This window comes from Netta rufina, assembly GCF_964035555.1.
Source record: "Netta rufina genome assembly, chromosome: 7".
Taxonomy (NCBI): Eukaryota; Metazoa; Chordata; class Aves; order Anseriformes; family Anatidae; genus Netta; species Netta rufina.
Window position 1 is genome coordinate 16,295,414 of NC_140130.1, and position 25,761 is coordinate 16,321,174.

The window sequence follows — 25,761 nt, forward strand, 5'->3', positions numbered from 1 at the left end:
CTTTGAAGAGGATCGCCACAAAGCGATGTTGAGCAGTGCTAGAGCTTGTGTCCTGCCTGGGTAGTTAGGACTGACTGTTAGGAAAATATCTCTGAAATCTCACTGTCGCTGCCTGCTAGTATGAGGACGTAGTTGCTGGACTTGCCTGTAAGGGATGCTCAACGGAAAGCTGTTGATTTTCTTGTCTGCTTGCCATTGACCTGAGGGACAGCATGGGATGGTCCTGGAAGGCGGGGTCGAGTGGGAAACTGAGGGAGGTTTGGGTAGGGAGGGTGGAGGAGATCTAGCCTCTGTGAAAGACACTGACGTTTTGACTTCAGGCAGTGAGCAAAAATTGCCTGTCTTCATGTAAGTGGAACAACAGTAATTCTTCTAACATTTTCTAAGTGAGTAAATTGGAAAAGACTACCTGCAAATGTCCAATAAACCAGAATCCCTGTAAAACACTGGAGGCTGGAGGAAAATGTATTAAGTGTTTGGTGAAAACTGGTCATGAAAGTCAGGGTTATTTTAAAAATCAGGCCTGCATTGTGTGGAGTCAGGATTTTTTGTCGTCTTTGTGATTAGTGGAGTATTGAGAGGTTTCCAACATCTGCCTTTTGCTCGCTGTGGCTTGAATGGAAACGATATGTTTACTGGCAGAGATGGCAGCCAGAAGCTAAAAATTTAAAGGATTTTAGGTTATGTATAAATGAAAATTTTTGTCAGCATCATCCATCTGCAATTAACAAAGTTAAAGAGGCCTGCAGACTTGCAGGGCTGCATTGTAGCATGACAATTCTGTGAGAAGTTTGTTTGTTTTAAAGAGGCAAGATAGAGAGTTGTCTCCTCTGTTAGATGTGGAACCCCCGTTTTTAAAAGGTACTCAACATCCATTTAGCTTTTGTTGATTAATTAGGGCAGCTGCGTCAGTTTCTTGTGTGTAATCTGTATCCCTCAGCACCTCATCATTTATTCACTGCTTAGCAGTAAATATCAGTATGTCTGGGTGCTTTTCCTTCTGAAAGACTTCAATGCTTCTTTCAGTTTTCATATTAAATGAATAAATAATTTGCTATGTTTTTGTAATGTATCTTCTAGGATGAAACAGCATTGAGCAAATCATTGTGTTATTACAGGACATAACAAATACATATGTGCATTCTGAGTTAGTTTTATTGTTAATTTGAAAGGAAAATCATCTAATTTATAATAAACAATTTAAACCATTTTAGCCCTTGCTTCCGGGACTTGTTCTTGTTCCACCAGAGCAATGCGACACTAGAAAATAAATACCTTTCAGACAGTTCTTACTGCAGCTACCTGGTCTTTTTAACTGTGAGAAACTAGCCATCCCGCAGAAGCAGGTGAAGTCACAGGAGGTAACTGCAAGGGCCTAATCATTGACCCTTGTTTCTGATTTTTCTTTTTAGCTTGGTCGTGTCAGGAGAAAATTTGAAGGAGGTGCTTTGTTTGCTGTATAATAGAGGCAGCGACTGGATCGATCAGATTCAGGCCTCTTCCAAAGCTCTCGAATACCCTGTAACACGCCGTTGCATGAAGTTTGCAGTGTCTTATTACAGAAGTGTTTGCTGGGGGCTGTCAGCTCCCGTTAAAATAACTCCTCTAGAGATGTGTGCTAGTGTGTCACCCTGTCTGAAAACCCTTTTCTCCCAAACCCTGCCTGGGAAAGGATACAACTTTGAGTGTACCTAGGGCACTGTGTCTTCAAAGAGCAGGGTACCCTGCCACGCTCATCTTGTTTCTTCCAGTGCATCCTGCCTGCCTCTCTGCTCTTCTAGAGCACCACTGCCTGTCATGTTCTGAAATACAGAACCGCTCTCGTGACATTCTTTTGGGGGTTTAATGAGAGTTTATCCCTCCCACCATTACAACCAAACACACTTGGTTAATGACAGAGCATACTCTCAGATTTATGTACTTGTTCTTTTAGCATGTTAATTTTTTATTAGTGGTGTACAAGGAGGTGATTTTTCTGTGTCCATCTGCAGATTTATTCCAGTCTCAGATTCCAGTAATAGTGGCTGAGTATACTTAGCTGGTGTGCATTTGGTTTGGTTCGCCTTTTTTTCCCCCCCTCTGATAATGAGATCAGTTCACCGAGTGAAACTGTGAGCCACATTAGGGCAAGAGAAGCAATTTACTGCTGCCGAATGCATTTGCGGAGCATAGTTTCCCTCAGCTTGTCAGCTTGTCAGTCTGAAGGCATCCATAAACCCGTGACAGCTTCAGAAGACAAACTCCGGCAGCAAGCTGTCAGGGTGCCAGGCACTGCTGGCTGTGTGGGCTGCCTTCCTCCCCTCTCCCCCGCTCACCCTCCCTCTGCCCACCCGCCTCTTCCCCCCCGCCCTGCATCCCTCTACCTTATTGATGTGGTTTTAGGTGCTGCTCTTCTCCACGACAGCACCTTTTTGCTTTCTCCCTTGATCCTCCTGCCACCGGAACAAAAGGGGAGCTGGCTGCCAGCGGTGCAGCACCTGCCCGTGCAGTCCGGGGAGCGGAGGGGAGGAGAGTGGGCGCCCTGCATCGCGCTCTGCCTGAGCCGGCAGCGAGCTCGTTCAGTCACTTTGCTTGAAATGCCTTTGAACTGCTGCCAGATCCCATTGTCTGCCGTGCAAATGGAGTTCAACGCCCCACCGCGATGAGATGCACAGTGTGTTAAGAGGAGGAAGGAATGGAGCTGTATCCCCACCCTGAAGGAGCATCTCGGATCTGCGGTGTGCCATGATAAGCTGAACACTGGACCATGCTTCTCTTACTTTCCCTTCATTGTTCCTGGGATTTCAGGGAGTGATGTGGAAGCTTTTCAGAGGGGAGCTGCAAGGCGAGATAGTTTCTGGGGGAAAGCTGCTGTGCTTTTGGGCTGCTTATGTGGCACTGTGCTTTGCCCACCACCCACCTGTAGCTGCAGTGTGATGCACCAGCTAGTGGTTAGTGGTGTGTGTTTGGCTCAGCAGTGGTGTGCTCTTTTTTAGCGTTAATTTGTTTACATTTTTCCATTTGTCTGTATTTAAAATTCCTGTATTTTTAGGTTCACAAAATGATTTGAGAGATTTTGGCAACACTGAGTGAAGGGAAGGCAGCCACTGCTGGTACTAATGGTTCAGCCATCTACCAACTGTGCAGCCCAGCTGCCCTTCTTGGGAAAGGCCAGCTTACTTTATTTATGATTCCTATGAAGAGCAGTTCTCGGGCTTTCCACTCCCCTTGCTTTGCCTTTGGCTTCATGTCTTTCCTTGGGCTGCTGTCTGTCAGACTCTTTTTGAGAGAGCAACTTCACCTGTGGACATCGCTTTTAAAGGTAGGAATTTGGGGATTTGCACTTGTGCATGCTGTTCCTTATCTCATTGTTTCTTAGGCTGTTACGAGAAAACATTGTTTGCTTTCATGCTTTGTTATTTGACTGTTTGTTTAACCAGTCACCATTTGCAAGGACAGCGCTTTGAGAGGAGGATGGAGGAGCTGTTCTTTGCTGACTGTTAGGCAGTGCACTAAGTGGAGTTGGCAGGGCTTGTATCGCGCACTGATATGCCTGCTATGTTCCTTGGTCATTAAGCTCTTTGCTAGTTCCTTCTCCTCGTCCTTCCGCTGCTCTCCCTTTCCTTCCCTGATAGGACATGTTATGGTGATAGGATGTTTCTGCATCTAACCTTGCTAATGGGTTACAGTCAGGTTCTGAAATGTGCTGGGAGAAAGACAAAATCTTTCAAAAAAGCAGGTTGTAACTGCTGCCCGCCTTTGCCTAGACTAATGCTCGTGTTCTGCTGAATATACATACTGACCTGGCCCTTCTTTATGTCCTCGATACCTGATCAGAAATTGAACGGGTATCAGCAGTACTGGTAACTGATGAAATCTTTGTAAAGGTTAGAGCCATTACAGACAGAACATTTTAAAATCAGATGATATCGTGTGTGTTCCCCAAGGACTAATGCAACCACGTTTTCTAGTGGTTTGTCATACAGCAATCTAAAATCTCATTTGCATCTCAAGAGCAAAGCTAGTTGTGCTTAGTTAATATCAAGCAACTTGAAAGATTAGGAATAGAGTTTTTTTTGTAAATGTTCTTTTTTGTTTCACCAGGAACTAGGAAAAGAAATGTATTTGGCTAACAGTGTGTTTGATTTTTGTTTTTGAACTCCCTGGGAAATAAGATTCACTTGGAACACTGAAGATTTTCTGGTCATGAAGAAATTTCTGACCCTTGAGCTGAGATGCAGCTGTCATTCTCCTGGTCAGGGCACACTAAACAGAATCGGGACCTTTAAAAATGTCCTTCGATTAACCCGTCAATTTCATGCTGGTAATAGTGCTGCTTCTGTGGTGCAGCCAAACACTGCAGATGTAGGAAACAAGAGCTTGGCCTGGAGCACAGACCAGAAACTTCTCACAGGGCCTCTTCTCTTAAGGGTCTTAGTTTCTTCCTCTTGCTGTCATGAGTGTAGTCAGATGATGAGGCTACTGTGTAGATGCAGCTCCTGCAGTCTAAAACCTTCTCTCTACTATGTGACTATGCAAAAAGGAGACATTTTCAACTCCCTTCACTCCCCAGCTTCAGCTCATAAAGGATTAGGAAGGGTGGTGCTCTCTGCTTAAGCGATGTGCTATGTTTCAGGCTTGCAATGAATTTTTTTTCTCTGTTATCGTAGTTACTTTAAGACTCTGGCCTTTCTATATGCTATTAAATTCCACAGTCTGAAAGAGAGAATGAAATGGTGTAAGTTGACAGGTGCATTTCAGCAATACAGAGCTGAAGTAACCTGTCAAAGGTCACATACTGGTAACTCCAGGAATCTTGGGTCATACCTCACTGCTGGATTTGACAAGCAACCTCCTATATGGCTTTTTGCTTCGATGGTTTGAAAGAAATAACTATAAAAATATAAATGATCTTTTCATAAAAATGTTCTCCATTGTCTTAAACCATCCGAAAATGATGTATCAAGTGTGTTCATCTTAGATGAAATACAGTGAAAAGTCATTAGCGCTACTGCTGTCCTTCATCCTAAAACAACCATTTTATGCACTTAGCAAAACGTTCTGGCATGTCAGAGGCATTTCACGAGTGGACGCAGCCATTTGCCTGAAACCACAATTAAGGTCTGGTTGCTGAGCTCCTGTTCTGCCTGGTATTACCTTGTCGGTGTGTATAGGTGCGTCTCTGTTGTCACACCTTGTTCCACAAACCTGTCTGTCCCCTGCTGAAGGTTCCTTCTAGCAGGACAGTGTGCCAGCTAGGGCGCCGTGCTGGCCTGGAGCAGGTACTTGAGTAGTTACCACTCAGCAGGTGCCTGTTTTTTGATGCTTCATGATGGAGTCACCCAGTGCAAAGAAAGCACTCGGGTGTGTTTAAGAGCTGTGAACCTCATTTTCATCTCTGGAACACTCTAAATAAGGTGATGGATTCAATAAGCTTGTTTCAAGAGAGGCAATTGGTAGTGCTCATTTATAAAAAATGTTGCTGGGTTGCTGGAAAACAGGAGGGGGAAGAGGTTGAGAAAGACAGTCTGCAAGCTAAGCCTACTTATACACATTAGGATGAGCCCAGGCATGAAGCGAAAGAAAAACTCGGAGCTCTTCATTATCTAATACTCCCTCAGGGCAATAACAAACTCCCTGTAGAAGCCAGCAAGCCAGGCACAAGGGCTGGCAGAGAGCGAGCACACATTGTTCTCAGAATATGGCTGGTACTGGAGTCTTTCACTGTGAATTTGAAGCCATCTTTAATGCAAAATATTCCTCAAAGGGATTTTTGTTGCTTACCATTTCAAAAGCTGCCTTCAATCCAGTGTGATGCCTTCTTCCAAACAAAAGGTTGTAAAGTTAGGTATTGTACAGCAAAGGATGCATAATGTTGCTTTTTCCTAGCCTTATGTATGAGCTGAGGTTATGCAGACACCCTCCTTTTTAGAATTGAAAAAGACCGAACGGAGAAGCTCACCTCTCTATGCTTTAGCATGTTGTGGCTTTCAGCCTTTCTGTGATGCTTACTGGCCACTCCATATTGTGTGCTTCATTTCAGAGTAAGTAATCGGTTTTATACTGAAAATTGAAGTGCAGAATGTATTTGTGTGATGGGCAAATGTTTCTTAGGGAGGGGGCGGGTGGCGGGTATGGGAGAGCATGTAACAGACCTCCAGTGTCCCCCACTGGTGCCTATACAACTGCTGTGGTTTGGATTTCTATAAGGGGTAGGGGAGACCAGTTAAGGAGTCTCCTCTGAAACAGTAGGATACTCAGGAGTAGGGTTTGTGGCATCGGTTCAGTCTGTGTATGTTAAGTTGGTCGATTGGCATCAATCTGTTTAGAATCATGAAGGAAAGTGTACCTCTCTCTAAGAAGGTAGAGAGTTTAAATATCTCTGCTTGTTTGTATTCCTAGCATTTGCAAAGTCCAAGGTGATCCTTCATATAAGCAATTTGACCTAAAACAAATTCACTGTCACCCCCCTTGCCAATAAATAAAATGCCATCGCCAGCAGTTTAACCTCTGAGGTGGCCCTTGCTGAATGAGTGCAGGTCCTGTTTGACGCAAACAGCAGCAATAAAGAAAGAAATGTATGAGAGCTTGGCAAATAGAGTGGAGGGGAAAAGAATTTCCACCCTTTTCATGGACCAACCTCTGTGTTGCAAGCAAGCAAAGCAAAGTTACAGTTGTTGTTCTAATTGAGAACTGCAAGATTTTTCACCTTCTGTCTGTCTCAAATCTCATTATCTGGAGTGTTTAGAGTAGATCAGTGAGTGGTGGCAATCCCACCTGTATCACTGCTGTGAAGTTTGGGTTTTACACAGCTAGCATTGGGATAACAATTCATTCTGATACGTTCAAGAAGTGCTCTTGAGGCACTGCTGCTCATAGTCTTTCTGCGTAACTTGATTCTCATTTAATAGATGAGGTTCAGGCGATGTGTAACCATGTCAAATTAAAAGTGGAATAGTGAACTGAACTCAGGCTTACTCTCAAATTCCCTAGCTCTAAAGATGATATCTAGCTGCCTTGTAGAAGGAAGGTAATGAAGAGTTCTCACTGTCTCAAAAAAGGTCTTTGAACCCATTTCCAATGCTTGTGGAACATGCAAAGGGGAAGTTGAAGCTTTTAATATCCCACCCTGTTGTCTCCTATGCTACTGCTCCCCTTCCTTCCGCCCCTTCTGTAGCTGTTCAAGGAGAGAAAGACAAAAATGGCCCTGAAATTTCCCTGGCAGTTCCCAGTGTTGGTCTCCTGACCGTGGAGCCCCCAGTTCTGTCTCAGCTGTGGAGTCTTCCTCCCTGAGTGCCCTGGGAAGTCTGTGTCTGGACAAGAGGACAAAATTGGGTCTTCAGTGTATGTGTGCGGGAATGAGTTCAAAACCAGTCCCCCTGTGTTAGCTCTGGGAGGAGCTGAAGGGCAGCAGCATACGGCCTGACAGCCTCACCCCCATGCCCCTGGGCACTGCCTGGAAGGAGTTTGCTGCTGCCAGAGGGCTGCCCTGCTGAGCAGAGGGAAAACAGAGGCTGAAACCGAGCACTGGGTTTCCTGGAGCTGGGATGACCAACACATTTGTCCACCTGGCAGCCCTGTGTGGCCGAGGAGGAGGAGGATGTGTTCCGCTGCTCTCCTGAGCAGGGGATGCTGCTGGATTTGCACCACCTCCTAGCACAGAGGGTGTTGGGCAGTGGCACTGGCGCCTGGCAGGCCATAACGAGCAAAGGGAGGCCAGGTTGCTTCCAGAGGCAGGCTGCTGCCTCCTGATGCTGCCTGGTCGTGGCAGGTAAGGTGGTTGGGATGGTGCAGGCAGGCAATGAGGGCAAAAATCAGCATAAAAGCACCAGGGCAAGATTCTTGCTACAGGTATCAAGGTGTCAGCAGATCCGTTGAATGAGCTTTCCATTATCGCTTCCAGTGGCAGATGTTCTGCGAGCCACTTAGCGCTTCACGGGAGGATGAGAACAAAGTCAAAGCTTGCAGTCTGTTGCCGCAGCACTAGCCCGGATCCCTAATGCAGGCTGGATTCTGCGATTCGGGTAGAGGCTTCGCTTCTTTGTTGTGTACAAAAACAGAGCACGGCTTCCAAAAGCTGTAATTCGTACATTCCAGCTACCAAGCTAATTACGTGAGAATTAAATAGACCAAATAATTAGAGCTAAAATTAATTTGTGTATTTAACTTTAAATTTAGTGTCTAAAATTTTAAAAGATGTTTATCATGGTGTATTTTTTAGTAACACAATTATAGCTTTTCAACGTTGCTGTAGCTAAAAAATATTTCGTCACTGTGTTTTGGCTACAATGAAGAAGATAAAATTCAGTTTGGACATCCCAGGCTACCTTTCCTCTCCCTTTTGCAGCAATGTAGAGTTAAAAAAAAAAAGAAGTAACAATCTTTTCTGTAAGTACAGTGTTAATCTTATTTGGGGCTCCTAAAAAGCATGAATTATTTAGTTACAGTGTCGCTACAAAGTCAAGTTTGAATACGTGAATGCTCTAAATGTGATTGTTTCTCTTCCCATCACAACTGTGCATAAGATTTAGTGTTAAGTGATCTGAAAACGTTAAAGCGTTACCTTGCTGGGATCAGTTAGCGCAACTGTACTTGAGACTTTAACACAAATGAGCATTTTCAGGGAATTTCAGCATTTATAACATTTTATTGTGGGTGTTCTTTAGTTTAAGTGATCTACACTGCCAGCTAGCGCACCTTACTAATACTGCTTTTGTCTGATTATGGGCAATGATCTCACCTGAAGGAGCAGAAAGTGCTGTAAGGACATAGTTGGGGCAACTTTCCTGCCTTTGCAGTCCTCCCCAATGCTTTTCTCTGGACAAAAGAAGCAGATGAAAGCAGTTAGTACTGCAAGCATACTCAATTTTCACAACCAAACCAGCAGTGGCTTTAGTCAGGATATAGATGAAATAATGTGTCCGGGTTGTTGCAAGACATGCTAAACTTCACCCTTGTAGACTGGATGAGCCCTCCTCCAGGACCATTACATACATAAGCTGGAAGCATGCTAGTGTATTTCTACTGGAAAGTCATCTCTGAAGATGTTAATCTTTTAGTTTCTGCTTCCTTTGGCTAGTCAACAACCCATTTTTTTTTTTACAGTTAGGCAAGCTAGACCTAACATCTGAGTCAAATTTTGTCTTTAGCCGCTATGTGTCTGCCTCCTTAAACAATGTGAGCTGTCATTTTCTCCTACTCCCCTCTGACTCCCCGTGCACTCCTCCCTTTATCTCTTCCTCCTACTCTCAGCTTTGCATTTAGTTTCATGCTGCCTCCTATTCCTGGAACAGCCTCCCAGTCTGCGCTGCCAAAGCCTCCCTCCCTCTCTCTGCTCTTGCGAACCTGTTTCTTACAGCAATTGCTTCTAAGTTGTTTACCTGATTAATTGTCTCTCTCTGTGCTTTCTTTCCTGTATTTGTTGTTCTGGATCATGTTTTTTATGTGAGAGATGACGTATTGCAGGATAAGGAGTATATTTGCCACTGTTTTGTGGTGTATTGTTTACATTAGCTCTTTATATAATGATAACTAATAAATTCTCCTTAGTATTTGAGTGCAGATTTTTTCACTAAGCTATAATTCGCTCTTAACTGTGTGCTATGAAAGAACAGCCCTGTTTTATCTTAAGGTAATTGCTAGGCTGTGAAAATGAGTGTCAGTATTACGGCACGTGCCGTCAGCTAGCCGTAGAGGCGAAGTTCAGCTGTGCTTACCAACGTGCATGAAATGGTGGTAGAAAACAAAGGGCTGTGGGCAAATCTGATGCTCAGCACTAGTACTGCCATTGCATGGCTTCGCTGCTGGGGTAACTGTGGTGCCATGACTGCTGTTATATATAAGCTCTTATAGGCTTGCACGGAGATAGGCTGGATGTCTTCTGTCAGACTACACTAGAAGTGGGTTCTCTTTACTGAATCCCTCACCATAGCAGCAGAAGAGAACTTTTACCTTTCTACCTGCAGAGAGTTTTTGTTTTTCTAGCAATTCTGTTCTTTCCTTTTCCAACTGAGTGCAAGGCAATCTGATCATCCATTTAAAAAATAAAAATGAAAAGTTGTCAGGATTATCTGTTTTCAATTTACTTTTCTAGACCAAGTCAGATATTTATTTAGAATGAAAAGCAAAACACCTGAAAATATTATAGCTTTAGACCAAGTTTCATAATAAATAGTGTTCTGAATGCTCGTTTTCTTAAGTCCCATTTCTGTTAATATCTGACCTAATACCTTACTGCTATGTGTGGAACAGTAATATTCTCATATTTAAATGTATTCCGTAGGTACTTACTGGAGCTTGCAAAGTGGCACACAAGACTAACCCAATTAATTTTTACATGAAGGTTTGGCATATGTTTTTATATTATCAGTGTTATCAGAATCAAAAATTGGACTTTAAGTCTAAATTTCTTCATGAAAAAATAATTTCAGGACAAAAATGGTCTTCTTGTTAATGAAAAATGAATCAGATTTTCAGTAGCTTAATTTATTTTATTGGAAATTTTACTACATGCATACTTTGGAAAAATGGCTCCAACCTAGCTGACAGTCTCTGCAACCAATATTTGGGCATTGGGCACCTAACAGTTCTCAGTACCCAGACCCTTTTGTCTTCAGCTGCAGTTCCTAACTGAGATGTGCATCTTGCTTAAAATACTTGAGCTTTCTTGACCAAACTTCAGTTTATCAAAGGGTTGATTTGATTGCAGATATGGCAGCTTTTGTTTCTGAGTTTGTCAGTACTGTTAATTAGGATGTTAATGAGGCCTCTGGTCTTAGTCTGCATGAACAAGTATTCTAAAGATGCTGCTTCAGAGCAGAAAAACATTCTACCCGTAATCAGGTGACTAATTAAAAATGTAAGAATTCAGCACCCTCTTTAGTAATTAAGTCTATAAAATGGGAGGAAGGTAAAGAACTAGTGGCGTGTAATTACTCTAACACGTTTAAATGAATTAATATATTTGAGGTGTATTTAATTTGAAACCATCAATTTTGTTTGTATTGATCATTTAAAAGCGAGGTTTCTGCAAGGAGGAGCAGAAGGCAGGGTTTTGAAATTGTTGTTTAGGCGTGATAGTAAACATGGAGTAGTGCAAACTGGTGTGGAAGTAGGTGTGCATTGCCTGTGGTGTAACGGTTACAAACACAAACGGTTTGAGAGAAAATTAACTAATTCCACCCACATTAAGACAGGGGAGTCTACCAATAGCCACAACTTCTTATCAGCCTGTTTCTCTAGCAAGACTCTCTCCTGCTGCTTCATGCATTGCAAACTAAGTGTGAGAAGCTTTGGGAAACAGCTGTGTGACCTGATGCGTAGGCTGGCTGCGTTCTCCTGCAAGGTTTGGAGATCAGCCCTGAGCCATGGGTGATTCCGAGGAAAAGCTTGTGCACATCCCAGTCGCCAGGCTGTGTGGTGCCGGTGGGAGGCTGGAGATGGCCTGAGCTGACTGCCGGGGAACAGCAAGCACTGGCTGCTCTGCCAGGGAGGAGGAGACGGGAGCCAGGCAGGATACGAAGCTGGCATGGGCAGCATCCTCAGCAGCGAGGGTGCAGCCCCACAGCACACAAACAAAACAACTGAAAGCAGTTGGTGACAGCCGCCAGGTTCATCACCAGGTGGGTCCAACTTTGTGTCGGCAAGGCAGAACGCACATGTAATGTAGTTCATGTCAGGGCCTGATCTTGGGTACAGCTCACGGGTCAGCGGGTGGAGACTGCTCAGGGAACTCAGACACTGCTGCTGTGTGCAGGGCCCCGGCAGTCTTCCTTGTAGAGTTCCCCCTCAAGATCCGTTTCTGCTATAACACTTGTGATAAAAACAGATTATGATTTTCAATGCACAGGCTGCCATAAAGGCTTAGCGAAGGCAATAGAGCTCTTTGCATCAGTTCCTGTCTTTTGGACACCCAAGCTTCCAAACCACTGTCACAGCCAGTCAGTGTAATCTCCATAGGTCTCAAGTCATCCTCCCTTTCTCCCTCTTCTACCGGTTCCACTCTCCTTCCCTTTGCTTATTTACTCATTTTGCCTTTCCTAAGCCAGATTTATAGCTTTTTTTTTATCGCCTTTTCTGCCTTTTTTTTCTGAAAGTGAGTCTGCACTGTGTTAAAAACTGTCTTGCAATAGCCAATAATTGTTTTCTGAGTCTGGAAAACTTACTTATTTCAGTCTTACCAAGGTAACAGTGAAATGGATATTTGAAACTACAAATTCTGGGAGGTGTGCTTCTAGCTTTACATGGGATGGAAGTCTCTTGAATAGACGATCTCAGCTGAAAGAAGGCAGGGAGGGAGCTGCTGTACACAGGCAGGGAACATGTCCTGTTTAGAAGTCCACCAAACACTGTCCATGTGCAAATACATGAGAACAGGTAAGTAGAAGAGCCTTTTCTGAGGCTTTATACTTCGGTAGAGCATACTTTTACAGCACGTTTCTGGTCTTAAATTAGACAAGCTTTCAGCATAAAGGTACTAAAACTGTTTTAGTTGGTCCCTGCTGTCATATGTTCCTAGATAAAATAGATTAGAAGAGAAGATGAGTTCCTATGTGTTACCTGAAGCAATTGAATATAGATTAGTCTCTTGCTAATTGAGGTGAAATTTTTAATGTATAGCTCAAAGGAAGAACAGATAGGCTGCTTTCATAACTATTGTGGATTAACTTTCAGAATGTACATTTCTGTATTTCTCAGAGACACGTTAACTCTAAGTTGTCCTCTTTTTGCCACACTTTGTTTCCCCACTGGATTGAATTACTTAGGAGAAGACAGCAGAGAATACATTTTGCTTTCTGCAGCAGGATCGTTTATCTGAGTTCTGATAAGCAGGGTGCACGAGGGAATGGAAATTAGATCCGTGTTCATATCTAATGTGGAAGGAACTGCATTTATTTCCTGTTCTCACAGTTGCATTGAAGATGTTCTGCCATGATAGAGCAAACTGGTTGACTGGTTGACATAAGAGGAGGCTGAAGATGGTCCCATTTGGGTTGCTGAGATACTCACTTGTCACCTGGGTGGGACTGGAGAGCCCCTTGTGTGGCAGGCACTGAACCTGCACTCGCTGTAGTTCTCTGTCCCACAGCAGGCGTGGTGTCATTACCTGCTTTGGGAAAAGCCCTAGGGTCGGAATGTGTGTAGATGCAGGTGTCAGAAGAGGCACGAAACAAAAGGAAAGGTAAGTCCAGATCAAAACTGTGAGGTGTTTGTGGCAGGTTGATAGCTGGGTATTAGGGCTTCAGTAGCACATGAAAGAAAGAACTGGGGATGCCCCTTTGGGCATCTCTGAGGAAAGTGCCTCCTTTGTCTCATAGGAGCAGGTGCGTTAGAGAAGCACGGCAGTTACATCCCGTCAGCTGGTGGAAAGCTCAGCCTGCTGTGGGCTCTTCCCCTACCAGAACACTTACATAGCTGCATAGTAATTGTGTTAAGTAGGTAGTATCAGCAACCGTTGAAGGCTGAAGTTTTTTGTGGGTTTGGGGTTGGTTTTTTGTTTTAATTTATTCAGGTCTGCAGTTTGTTGCTCTTGTAGAAGGTGTGAAGTTGCACACCTGTCTGGGGATAATTAAAAAAAAAGTAATTACTACTTCATTGCACAGGTCTTTTCCTCATATCAGGCTGATGGGTATCAAGCCGGCCGGCCAGCTGGCAGCTTTCCTGCTTACCACAGGTCTGTACCAGGAGAGGCCTGTCCCTGCATGGGGACTTGCCTAAGCAGAGCAGAGCATTGCCTCAAGGCTCCAAGTGGATCTGCCGGAGCAGGGTAGGCACCATTAGTGTTTCTCACCTCTTTGATCTGAGTTTGGTACTCTTTGGGCAGTCTCTCACCACAGGGTTTCACTGGCAGTGAATGCCAGCTGAAGCACACGCCCAGAGCCCAGATACGAGCTTGGCTGGCAATTACATTACAACGTGGCTGTAACTTCCCCAGTATATTTTTTTAGTCCAGTTTATGGAATACAGCCATCGCTCCTCCGTCTGAGGGCTTGCAGCATGGCTCGCTGTGCCCTGCTGATGGCACCAGATGCTTCGCATTCACAGGAGAGCGCGGCTGCACCTGCAGGCCTGGCATACGGCTATCGCTGCAGACAAGGGAGAGGTTGCGGTGTCTCACAGAGAAGCAGGCAAATGAGGAACTTTGTGTCATGATTACACCGTTAAAATGGAATGGGATGGAAAATCAATCAGATTCCTCCTCTGATTACTGTGTAACTCAATTACTGCAGTCCCTCTGGGGTCCAAAGCAACAACTGTCTCACAGGAAGCATAGAAGACCTCTAAATTAGAGCTGTTGTAGACAAGAACAAGGTCCTGCCACTGTGCATTCCAGAAAGTTGGGTTATATTCTAAGTAATAAAAGAGCTGTGGAAATGTGATGCTGGGTCTTAGGGTGGTAGGACATTCTGGGGCTCAGCTAGGAGGGAGCTGTATGTCAGAAGTTCTTGGTAAACGTGTCATATGACATCCACCATCTCCCATGTGCCTTGTCATGAGCGTACCAGCAGCCCCAAATATATTCTGCTCATTGGTTCTGGCTGAGTGCTGACTGGGCTTGAGCATTTGTACTATCCCCACAATAATTTCAAGGCGTTGGAAATATCTGGAGATCAGACACTGCAACCACACAATTCCGATTATTATCTTACCTTCGTATCACATCAGTTGCCAAGTGGTTTAGCAGCTGATAATTCACAAAACGGTTAGTGTTTCACATTAACATTGTATATCACTAGGAAACAGAGCATCTAAGTTTTATAAAGCATTTGTTTGAATGCTGGTGGTTTGTGAGATAGCTGACAAAGGAATTGATGCTCTCAGATCTAGTGCTACTTTTCTGGTAGGACGGGAGCCCGCTGAGCCTGCATCCTTACACCAACGAAAGACTTCCTCCTCGCTGTGCGTTCTGACTGCCTCCTCCTGCCGGTAGCACTCAGGCAGTCCCGGCGAGCTTGCAGTAAAGGCGTTTGGAGAGGACCTTAATTTATCTGTAAACCTGAAGGTTTTGTGGTGTTGGATTCCAAGGAGTGTGATCTCAAAAGAGGAGCCAGGTATTTTTGTTTCCTTTAAGAGGGATTATTTTTCAGTGTGATGTTGTTTTTTTGTTTGTTTGTTTGTTTTGTTTTGTTTCCAGTATAGATTTTTCAGGGCTTTGTATTTTGTTTATGGGTGGTTTCTGACATCTCTAAACTTTTAATATAAATTTTGGTTGGTGTTTTTGTTTTGTTACTTTTTTTTCTCTGAACCTAAACCAGCTGATGTGGTCCCCAAAGAGCTTAACGCGTACTGTGCCAGCTGGCATGCCCTCTGGCTGTGAAGCCTTGTTAAAGGGATCAGAGCTGACAGATTCTTGAGCAGCAATCTGATACAGGCCTTTTTTTTATTTGTTTTTTCGAGCTTACCCATGTAACAAATGGGGGCTTGTTTGGGAGCTTCGCTAGAGGCTTGAATAGAGTCATTGTTATCAAAACACTGCCGTGATTCAGAAGTGCCCAGCAAAGGGGCTTCCTCTCCTTCTTGCCCCTCAGCTGGGCACTGCAGGTGTGGCAGCCTAGCTTAAATTCTAGTTTCATCCTTATTCTACAGAATAATCCGGTTGTCTTGCGTTTTTCATCTTTGAACTGATAACCAGGAATCTGAAGCTTCAGCTCTTTGTAAAACAGAGACTCGGTTCAATGCTGAAAATGAAGTTGGAGAGGTGAGTGAGTATAACCAGAGCAGAGAAGTGGTTTCCAGATTGAGCCTGTGAGGGTAGCGTCATAGAAGTACTATAGGACTCTGCCAGGCTTCCACGCAGATCGGTACGCTCTGTTTTCTTACTGCTACCGTGGTGTTTAGATTCAAAATTCCACCCAGGAAGCACTTGCTTGGAAATTGCAGGCAACACATGGGCTCCTGAGCTTTTAAGTCCCTCTTTGCATTATTTTCTCCTGTAAAAACAACTTTTTGTGTAATGCATGTGAAGATCGGGAATCTATCTGGGAATCCAAAATAGTCTGATTATTCTATTTCATATAATGGGATTCAAAACCAAAAAGACGTGAGCTATTTAGGAAGACATTGACTTACAGCTCTCAGTGTTCTCAGTCGAAATTGAGTACGTAGGAATCTGAGAGGGGTGTTTTCTAAGAATTTATTGCACAGGAGTAGAATGAAGACCGCTTCTTATAGCAACTGATGTGCCTGGAGCTGCGTATATGGGGTATCTTGTACAGAACTCACCTCTTAAAAAGATAGGGCATTTATTACGTGTTTCTATCTAACCTCTACCTGCCCTGCCGAATTCTGCCTCAGTATGTAGAGAAAAAACTGAAAGATGATCAGTTGTCTGGGTTGAAGAAATCACAGCTTATTGTTGCTGGCCGAGCTGGACTTCCAAAGCCAGCTCTGTCATTGGAGATGGCCATGTGGGGATGCAGACTCGATCCATTTGGAGTCTGGGAAGCAGATTTTTTTAACCTTTATTCGTTTGCTGCCCTGCAGTGTGACCTTCAATAAGATTTGCTGTGTCTGAAGTTCTCCAGTGGCACATAGCACGTAATATATTTTATATTTACAGACTGCGGCTTTTCTGAAGCCCTCATCAGGGCTAAGGTTTTGTTATGCACTAAGCAAGCCAGTACCTGCTCTTCTGAGCTTATAGCATAGAAGTTGTTGTAGATAACACTTGATAGGCACTACAAGGCTTTTATAAAGAGTACTCTGACTACTTGCCACCCCTGTCACAAAGTTAGCAGTATTATATCATTTCACATAAAATCTGCTTGTTTTGTTTTTTGTTTTGTTTTGTTTTCCTCTGCTTCAAGCTGTACCAAAGGTTTGGAAAAGAGTCAGTTGGGAATCTTTAGAGTGAGACTCCTGGCCTCATCTGTGAACTGATCTTTTCCCTGAGTCAGAAGGATTTCTTTCTGTTTAGTGATACACATTACAAAATAAGCATCTGTCTCACAAGTGGTTTCTTTTCTGTTGGAGCTAGTTGTTAAAACCCTCACAACATAAAAAACCTTCTGTCTGTCTGAAGCTCGTGGAAGAACTGGCCTTTTGATATTATTTGTTTGTCAGAATGATAGTAATAAAAAGGCTCAGAAACGGGAGGAATGGAGAAGAGGTGATGAACTGGTTTGGTAGTACTCCTTATTGTTGTTGTTGCCCTGGTGCCTCGTGGTGCTGGGAGCTATGCTGGCTGAGGAGGTGGCTAGAGGGACCGAATGTGGTGGAGCACGTCTGCAGGAGTGTGGGTCTGCGAGTAAGAGAGATTTGAGAGAAGTTTGAAAGTGCTCTGGGGGGCTCACTGCGGGCACAGTGAACAGCACCTCTTGTACAGGGTGTTCTTGCGCTGCCCTCAGACCTGCCTGTGCTGGGAGGGGCAGCAGGTGCTCACCAAAAATAGGCCTGTGTCCCGAGTAATGCACACCTGGGTGTTACTGCTGCAGGTGGTCACGTTTTTGGTAAGGGAGAGAAACTTACACAGTGATTTTAATTTATTTTCAAGCCAAGGGGCAATCTAGTCACTTTCCGTAGTGTTTGCATTTTAGATGGATTGCTGTTTGTTGGCTTTGTTGAACATTTTATTCTGGAAACATAAAAACATATGGTGAAGTAGTCTGCTGTCATAAACACAAGGCAGGAGGTGAGGGAGCTTTGTAACATGAAGCTTTCACATGAGTGGCGGGTGAGAAGGTGAGGAAGGTTTCAGGAGGTGTTTCTTCTCCACCTGCCACTGGGTCAGCTGGCAGTGGTGAGCCGGGCAGTGTACGGGCTGCCCGTGCCCCCTGGCTCCAGTGGTGCCTGGGGGATGATGCATCCCCGGAGTGTTTCAAGAGCCCTGGTACAATGTGAATTCCTGGGAGAAGTGAGGCAGCCTCACAGAGCGGGTGGAAACCACGGAAATTGAGAGCTGTAGGGCAGGAACGCTGGCAGGAATTTGAAGCATCCTGCTGGGTTCAGGACATCCATGTCCTGGGGGCCTAGGGAACCACACATCATTGCTAGAACAGGACAAGACAGCCAGTGTGAGGCTCTCCCCTCTGTTAATTTTGAAATCTAAGCTACAATAAAAGGGGTTCATATCATGGGCTCAGTGGCATAAAGAGGAGTCGGGGAAGGCCAGATACCCTGACTCTGTTTGCTGGAGTGTGTGAGAACCTCACCCAAGGAGAGTGCTGAGTCCCCGTGCCTCTTGCAGAGGCTCTGATGGTTGTTCTGCAGCTCTGCCAAGCTCCTGTACAAAAGGTGTGCGTCACTTCCCAGGGAACAGGTTTGCACCTACTGATCTTGCCATTTCATTTCAAGCACATTAAATACCATGAATCCATCCTGAGAATTGACTTTTTCTTTTTAAATTGCAGGATGCAAAGAGAAGGTGCCATCATGTGAATGCAAAACCACTAAATGAGAAAACGGGACACCTGGGAAGGCTGAGCTGAAAGTGCTTGTGCAGAGAATGACAGACTGATCTGCTGTTGGAGACAAGAGTCAGGAAACCTCCCTCCTCCAAAAGACTTTCGTGAGTGAGAGGAGAAGAGCAGGAGGAAGCACACAAAAGAGCGATGGGAATTGAGGGCCATGGTTACTTGAGATAAATGGCAGATCCCTGGGAGTCTAGCCTGGTAGCTGTTTGCTTTAGCTTTGTCTCTCTCCGCAGCTGCTCTTTCTTTTTTGCAAGCTGCTGCTGGGTACTGCCACGGCGGCACTGTAGATTTCAAGAGCGACGTGGGTGCAGGGTGTGAGGAGGGGGTGGGCAGCCCGCCTCACCATGATTCAGTTGTGGAAAGTAGTGCGGCACGTGCGACAGCTGGAGCTCCACAGATTGATCCTGCTGCTCATTGCCTTCAGCCTGATCTCCATGTGCATCCTGGCTTACTACGTCACCAACAGTCCCAAAATTAAGGAGCCGCCACCCCTGCCCTTCAGTGACTGCAGCAACCAGCACCGCATCCTGATCCCACCGCAGGCCAGCTGGAGGCTTACGAAATCTGTGGACACCTCCCGCACAGATCCTGTGGTGCTCGTCTTCGTGGAAAGCATTTACTCCCAGCTGGGGCAGGAAATAGTGGCCATCCTGGAATCCAGCCGGTTTAAATACAGGACAGAGATCGCCCCTGGCAAAGGGGATATGCCCACCCTGACAGACAAAGATAGGGGACGCTATGCTCTTATTATCTATGAGAATATCCTCAAATATGTGAATCTGGACGCTTGGAACCGAGAGCTGCTGGACAAATACTGTGTAGAGTATGGAGTGGGGATTATAGGCTTTTTCAAAGCCAACGAGAACAGCCTACTCAGTGCACAGCTCAAGGGTTTCCCCCTTTTCCTACATTCCAACCTGGGGCTGCGGGACTACCACATCAACCCCAGCGCTCCCCTGCTCTACGTCACCCGGGCTAATGAGGTGGAGCAGGGTCCCCTGCCCGGCGACGACTGGACCGTGTTCCAGTCGAACCACAGCACCTACGAGCCGGTGCTGTTGGCCAGCACCAAGTCCTCGGAGTCCATTGCCCACTTGGCCACCCACAAAGCATTGCATGCCACGGTGGTGCAGGACCTGGGTCTGCACGATGGGATCCAGCGGGTTCTCTTTGGCAATAACCTCAATTTCTGGCTGCACAAACTGATTTTCGTGGATGCCATTGCCTACTTGACTGGCAAGCGCCTGTGTCTCACGCTCGATCGCTATCTCCTCGTCGACATTGATGATATATTTGTGGGAAAAGAGGGCACTCGCATGAAAGTGTCTGATGTAGAGGTAAAATCAGCAGAAAATCACAGGCCCCAGATAAAATCCCCATGTGTGTGGTATGCCAGGAATGTCAAGGTTGCATTTAGTTTGAGTGAAAGAGTTGATTGCTACAATTTTTCTCATCTTAGACACAGAGAAGTAACCTGCAAAGATGCAGAGGCACAGTATGTGATACTCTTAACAAGCTGTTTTTTTCTGGTTTAAATGGAGCATTTTGCTTTGTAGGACCTTTTGCTGGCATCTCTGAATTTAGGATGAGGATGCCTGTGATGGTCTGTCCTGTATCCTCTTTAACACAGGGAATACACTTAGCTTGAAGCCTGTAAATAAGCCCATAAGGGAATGGCCGGCACCAGCCATGATGGCAAACACGGCTGTGGTAGCAGCTGCCTCAGCGTGTTTCCAGACCTTCAAAATGCAGCACGCTGTATGCTTTCAGCCAAGGGCACAGAACATTAGGGGCAAAGGTATAAACAAAGTAATGTTTTGCATGTGTATCCCCTTACTTGAACTGAACCACATCCATAATGCGTTCCCAAGAGTGCTCACACCTCACTGAGAGTCTTTTGTACTTCTGTTGTTTTGTTTTGCTTTTTTAAGTTTTTCTACAATTTTTACACACCCATGCAGGATGTATTTCTCAGCTCATCTTTCTTCAGGTGTGAGATACCAAGTTCTGGCTCTGATCCCAAGTTTAGCTTAGGGAAAAGGAAGCCCTTGTATTGTGTTTAGAGCTAGCATTATCTTTTCAATTCACTTGAAGCTGCATACCTGAAGCACCTCTAATTGCAGACCATTGATTATTTTACTTGCTCCATTCTTTAACGATCCTTTACGACCACCTTTGACCATAACTCTGTGTTCCCAAACAAGCAGGTATAGAAAAATGGAACGGTTGGATGTAATACTCCTTTAAAGAAAATGCTACCATTTCCTTAATTTCACTACAGTGCCCTTGTGTTTTGAGATGTTAAAATGCTCTGAAAGCACATTTTTTGAAGGATCACAATCTTATCTTGCACCCTCTCGCCCAGACTTGCAGAGATTCCCACCTCCGTGGTGTTTGTGTGGGTTACAGACCAGTGTGAGAAAACAGGAGATAGTTGGCCACGGCTCTTTGGGACAAAGGCTATTCTAGTGATTTTAAAAACAAACCCAGACAAGATAATTCCAAAAGATGCTTTGTTTGGGTTTTAACAGGGTGAAATGGAGGAATAATCTGTGATCAGTAAGCAGAGAATCTCAGGCAAAGCAGATAAAGCCCAGATTTATCCATTTAAAAGAAGCTCTCTGATTGCAGAGCCACGAGAGGTTAATGAATTTTTAGTTTTTAAAAGCGAGAAATAACTACATGGATTTGTTGATAGTCTCTTGCTGTGGGGAGAGCAGGGAATATAATGGTGACAAAACAGCTGGCATTTTCTGTGGCCTTTTATATGAAAGCTGTGTTTCAAGGCTGCTATCTCAACACACAGCTCCTTATCTTAAAGCTTAGATTACAGTGGTCAGGGTAGCAGTGGTTAGAAGATTGGAGGTTGCGTGAAGGTTTAAAATTGACTCTGCTATCCCAATGAGCCTGTTTGCCGTATGCAGGCCCACATCCAAAGAGCTTCCCAGACAAAATGACTATTAAAAGAAAATGCTAAATATAATTTGATCAGATGCATGCCTGTGGTAGCTGTCCTCAGTGAGAGGAGCAATGTTTTCATTTGTGATGCTTAAAGGAGGGCTGGTTAGCTTTTTATCTTTCAAAAGAAAAAAAGGAATCATGTTTGCTTTTACTTTAAAGATGATAACCCCCTGAGTTCCTGTTTCTGCCAAAGGGCTGCAGCAAGAACTTGCACTCCTCAGTTAAGTGAAGCAGTTGGGAGTTGCACAAGGAAAATATTTTTTCCTTGTAAGCTTTAACAGGGATTGAGCTGCACGTAATTAACAACAACAAAAAAAAATAAAATCCTGGAAAATACCTTCTCTTATCAATTATTCCACATTGGGTCTCTTGTAAAATCGTAATCCTCGGAATTTACCAAACCTCCATGGAACCGGCCAACAAAGACTCAGCCGTTTCTAATGGAAAAGCTTCTGGCTTTTATGATCATTCCTGGTCTGCATTAGGTTTGAGGAAAGAAAATTAAGTAGATGATTTTTTGCCTCTCTGGTGGTAATCTCTTTGACAGCACTGTTTTGAGCTATGCCAGTGCTACTGCCAGGCAGTGAGAAAACTGCAGAAAAACTGAGAATCTGTTTTGAAATCTTTTGAGAATGTGCTGCTGTCCATAGGGGCAGTTCATATGGAAAAGGTGTTTCTGCAACACGTTCCTAGTATGCTTCGCATGAGCAGTTGAGAAGGGCACTTAGTTTTTTAATTCCATTTTTTATCCTGTTCCTCTTCATTTGTCCATATACTGTTTTCCCAAACTCACAGTATCCTCAGGGTCCCCAGGATCTACCTTTCATCCTTGTTTCCCACTTTTCTTTTGCTGCTTTCTAGAGAGAGATCTGAGATAGGGGAGGTAATATTCAGGGTTGGTACGAAGCAGCTAAAATCACTGCAAACACTCTTGGAAGATAAAAATTTCATAGCAGAGTTACTTAAAGCTGAGCCCTGTATTACTGATGGCAGCTGATAGACTCTGATAGGATGTGACAAGTGGGAAGTCAGCCTGGCCTTGGTGGCTGTGGACTTACGAGCTCTGCTGGGCAGCACTTTTCTGAGAATCTCCTGGAGACCCCATGTTTTCCTCCTGGGGTGGGCCTTCCTCCGTTTCTAGCAGAGAGCCGAGACAGGGAAGGGCTTGTAGGTGGACACGCATACCTCTTGGAAGGAGAAGGATTTTGGGGAGGGAAGATAGTTAGAAAAGAGAAATACTTGGGGGGGTTGGGAGGTTGGTTTTCTAGGGTAAGAAACTTACCTTTTTAGAGATGGGGGACAACTAAACTATTAGCTCTGTGTCCAGTACCAAATGTCTTAAATATGAAGATCTGTTTGCAGCTGGCTAGTTATTTTATATCTTACTGCATAACGTACTCCACATTCCTTGATTGCCTTTCACTTAAGAATCTCAGGGCACGTTATGGCTATAAATGAAATGCCACTTGAGTCACCTGTAAGATATTATTAGTAGGATCATATTCATCCTTCTTTATAGAAGAGAAGCAGAGTGCAGAGGTGTCAGAAGAGAGAAGTGCCATCTTCCTAGCCCGTTCCCACAGCTGCCTTCTCTCACCATACTACACACATGTTCCCATATGCTAGGGGATGGTGAATGCATCATTTTTTGGAAGGAATTTCCAAATATTTTGCTTGGCACCTTAGTCTCTTTTATCCCATGCATGGGAAAGACATGTATTCAGACATGAGCTGTGCCACCCCATGGCTGTGGCCGTGAGAAGGAGCAGTACCCACGCAGGGATGGCACACCACTCACACCTGCCAGGAGGGCAGGGCTCTGCAGGGCTCCGCAGGCTCTCCCTGGGTCCCTCCCCGGACACAAAGGATTGCTGCCTGCCAGAGCACAGCTTTTTGGGATTTACCGTCAGATGTGTCGTCATGGTAACCCCAGCCAGGCTTTAAATCTCCCTCCCGTGCAGAGGAATGCTAAGCCTCTTAGCTGCTGTCTTTCCTCCCTCCACCTCCCTGCCCGAGCTTGAGGAACGGGATGTGCCTTGCAGGGCTGGAGGGAGAAGGGGAAAGACCTGGGACAGCTCTGGGGGCGTTTTCCTGCCTAAGGTACTGGGCGATGTGTTCCAAGTGCTGGTCCCATGCTGGGAGTGGTATTGTCACCCTGCTGGGCAGACAGATGCTTCTTTGCAGAGAGGTGCACAGCTCTTAAACTGTGCTCCCTGGCCTGGGGTGAGTCCCCAAGCCTTACAGGAGGGGAACTCGGCTTCCTGTTGCTTGTTTTGGATCTTGTGCAGCAAGGAAGGCTTCAGCCAGCAGTGCTGCTGGTGGGCCACCTCTTAAAGCCTCACATGCACGTGTGGTGGGTACTGGAGATGTCATGTGCCATCTGTCTCTCAAAATACCACTCCAGGGTGGGAACTGGGATGAGGATGTGGTAGGCGTGTGTTCATGTAGGAGCGGGGATCTTTGCTACAAGTTTGTCCCAGGCTGCATCTGGTTTGTGTGGAGAGGTGGAAGAAGCGATTAAGTGCTTCTAGGGAAAGGTGTGGAAGCCTGGTTACTTCATGCCCTCAGAGAGGGCGTGAGCCGTGTGCAGGCAGCGCTGCTGTGCTCCTGTGTGCCCCATAAAGGAGGGGCAGCTCTGAAGGAAGATGTGCCCATCTCTGTGCAGTCTGTATGCTTTCTGCAGTGTTGTGCCAAGTTGCTTGTATGTTTGCATTTAGCCCAAACCTGCTGTTGAGAAGTCATCACCTTGGTGCAGCCGCTGCTTTTCTAGAAAAGCCATTAACATGTAAGTAACTGTCTGGGACAGGACCGCCTCTGGCACCTGCCAATGGCGCCCCTGCCAGGTCCCTGTTTGATTAAGAACTGCTCCCGTAGGGAGCTCCACCGGGGACAGTTTCCCCAAAGCACGCGGGTAGTAGCAGAGCATGCATTTCAGGGCTGCACTTTTTACTCTTTTAGAACAGGAACAATTTGGCTGGAATTAGTTTGTGTCCTTCTTGCACACTGAGCTGCTTTTTTTCTGTCAAGTCTGTCTGCTGTCTTACTCTGTGCACTAGACCTTGGGGTTGGGGCACAGGGCTCCTTCCCTTTGGCTGTAACAATTACCTCAGACATTCAAAGCAGACACAAGTGAGCAAGAGAGAACCTGCAGGAGATGACATGACTGTGAATGTCAGCTCCCCCAGGCTTTCTGTCCAGAATCCAGGAAACTTTACTGCTGTAAAAGGATTTTGGCACTTTGAAGGGACACAGAGCCAGGGATACCTCTCTGTCATGGGTTCAATAGCAAGGTCCCAGCCCAGAAGGGAGAGGAAGGGAGCGTTGAGGTTGAGCCTGGGAAGATTTAAGGCCTGTTCCATGGAGGTGAGATTTTTGTCCCTTTGCCTTAGCACAGACACTCTGGGTCCTTTACAGTGAGGTGGAGAGCATGAGTGGGGGATGTATGTGGCTGTGGCTTTAAAGTGGCAGCGTTCAGTCAGGCAAGGTGGTACCTCACGGAGGGGCTGTGTATGTGGAACCCTGGGTTACCCTGCTCCAACCCACAGGTAGCAGTGCCTTAGTTCCATCCCCTCTGATACTTCAGGCTGAACTGGGCACAAGCAGAGCACAGAGGAATGTTACAGAACAACTGAGTATGACTGTTTCTTTTTCCTTTAATCCAAACAGGCTTTGCTGAGCACCCAGAATAAGCTGAGAACTTTAGTCCCAAATTTCACCTTCAACCTGGGCTTCTCAGGGAAATTCTACCACACAGGTAAGCAAGCTCCTGGCACCTCGTTGTCCCCACACCTCTGTACAGCCCACATGCTTGCAGTTGCTGCATGGTGCTATGGCAATGTATGGGGCACATTCCCGTATGGCTCTTAGTGGCTCTTGACAGATTTGATGCATCTCTTCTAGCACTTGCAGCTTTTGGCAGCTCCCTGCCTTGCTCCCTGTGTGTGTGTGTGTGTAACACATTAAATCTTGATTCTCTGTTGGAGCGACTCAGCATTGCAGGGGATTAGCTACTGCTTAGAAACACGGAGCCCCTCTTCTGCTTTGTGTTTTTACACTTCCTTTCTGCTCTCTGTAGGTACAGATGAGGAAGATGAAGGGGATGACATGCTGCTCAAGCACAGGAAGGAGTTCTGGTGGTTCCCTCACATGTGGAGTCACATGCAGCCTCATCTTTTCCACAACGTCACTGTGCTGGCTGAGCAGATGAAGCTCAACAAACAGTTTGCTGTGGTAAGGGGCATCACAGTTTATCTCCTTTATAGTACCAATCCTAAAGTATTCTTCCCACGGAATAGCTGCTCAGACCCTGCTGAACACAAATACTAGCCTAGTAACACATCTGCATTTAAAAAAGCCAGCCCTGAAAATTTAAATAGGTGCATGCCTCCTGCTGTCTTCAGGCAAGAAATAG

The 25,761-nt window shown here is 45.3% G+C and overlaps 1 protein-coding gene across 7 annotated transcripts in view; it reads left to right on the forward strand.

Moving 5' to 3' along the window:
* The window catches only part of NDST2 (N-deacetylase and N-sulfotransferase 2), a 131,728-nt gene that overhangs the window by 89,121 nt on the left and 16,846 nt on the right, over nt 1-25,761 (forward strand). For all 7 annotated transcript variants that reach the window (XR_014618614.1, XR_014618615.1, XM_084290294.1 and 4 more), the window contains 3 exons: nt 18,327-19,726; nt 25,017-25,104; nt 25,426-25,580. Coding sequence is in view for 5 of the 7 variants with exons in the window: in XM_084290294.1 (XP_084146420.1) it covers nt 18,734-19,726; nt 25,017-25,104; nt 25,426-25,580 (1,236 nt within the window). In the remaining 2 variants the exon portion in view is untranslated. The remainder of the gene's footprint in view (nt 1-18,326; nt 19,727-25,016; nt 25,105-25,425; nt 25,581-25,761) is intronic.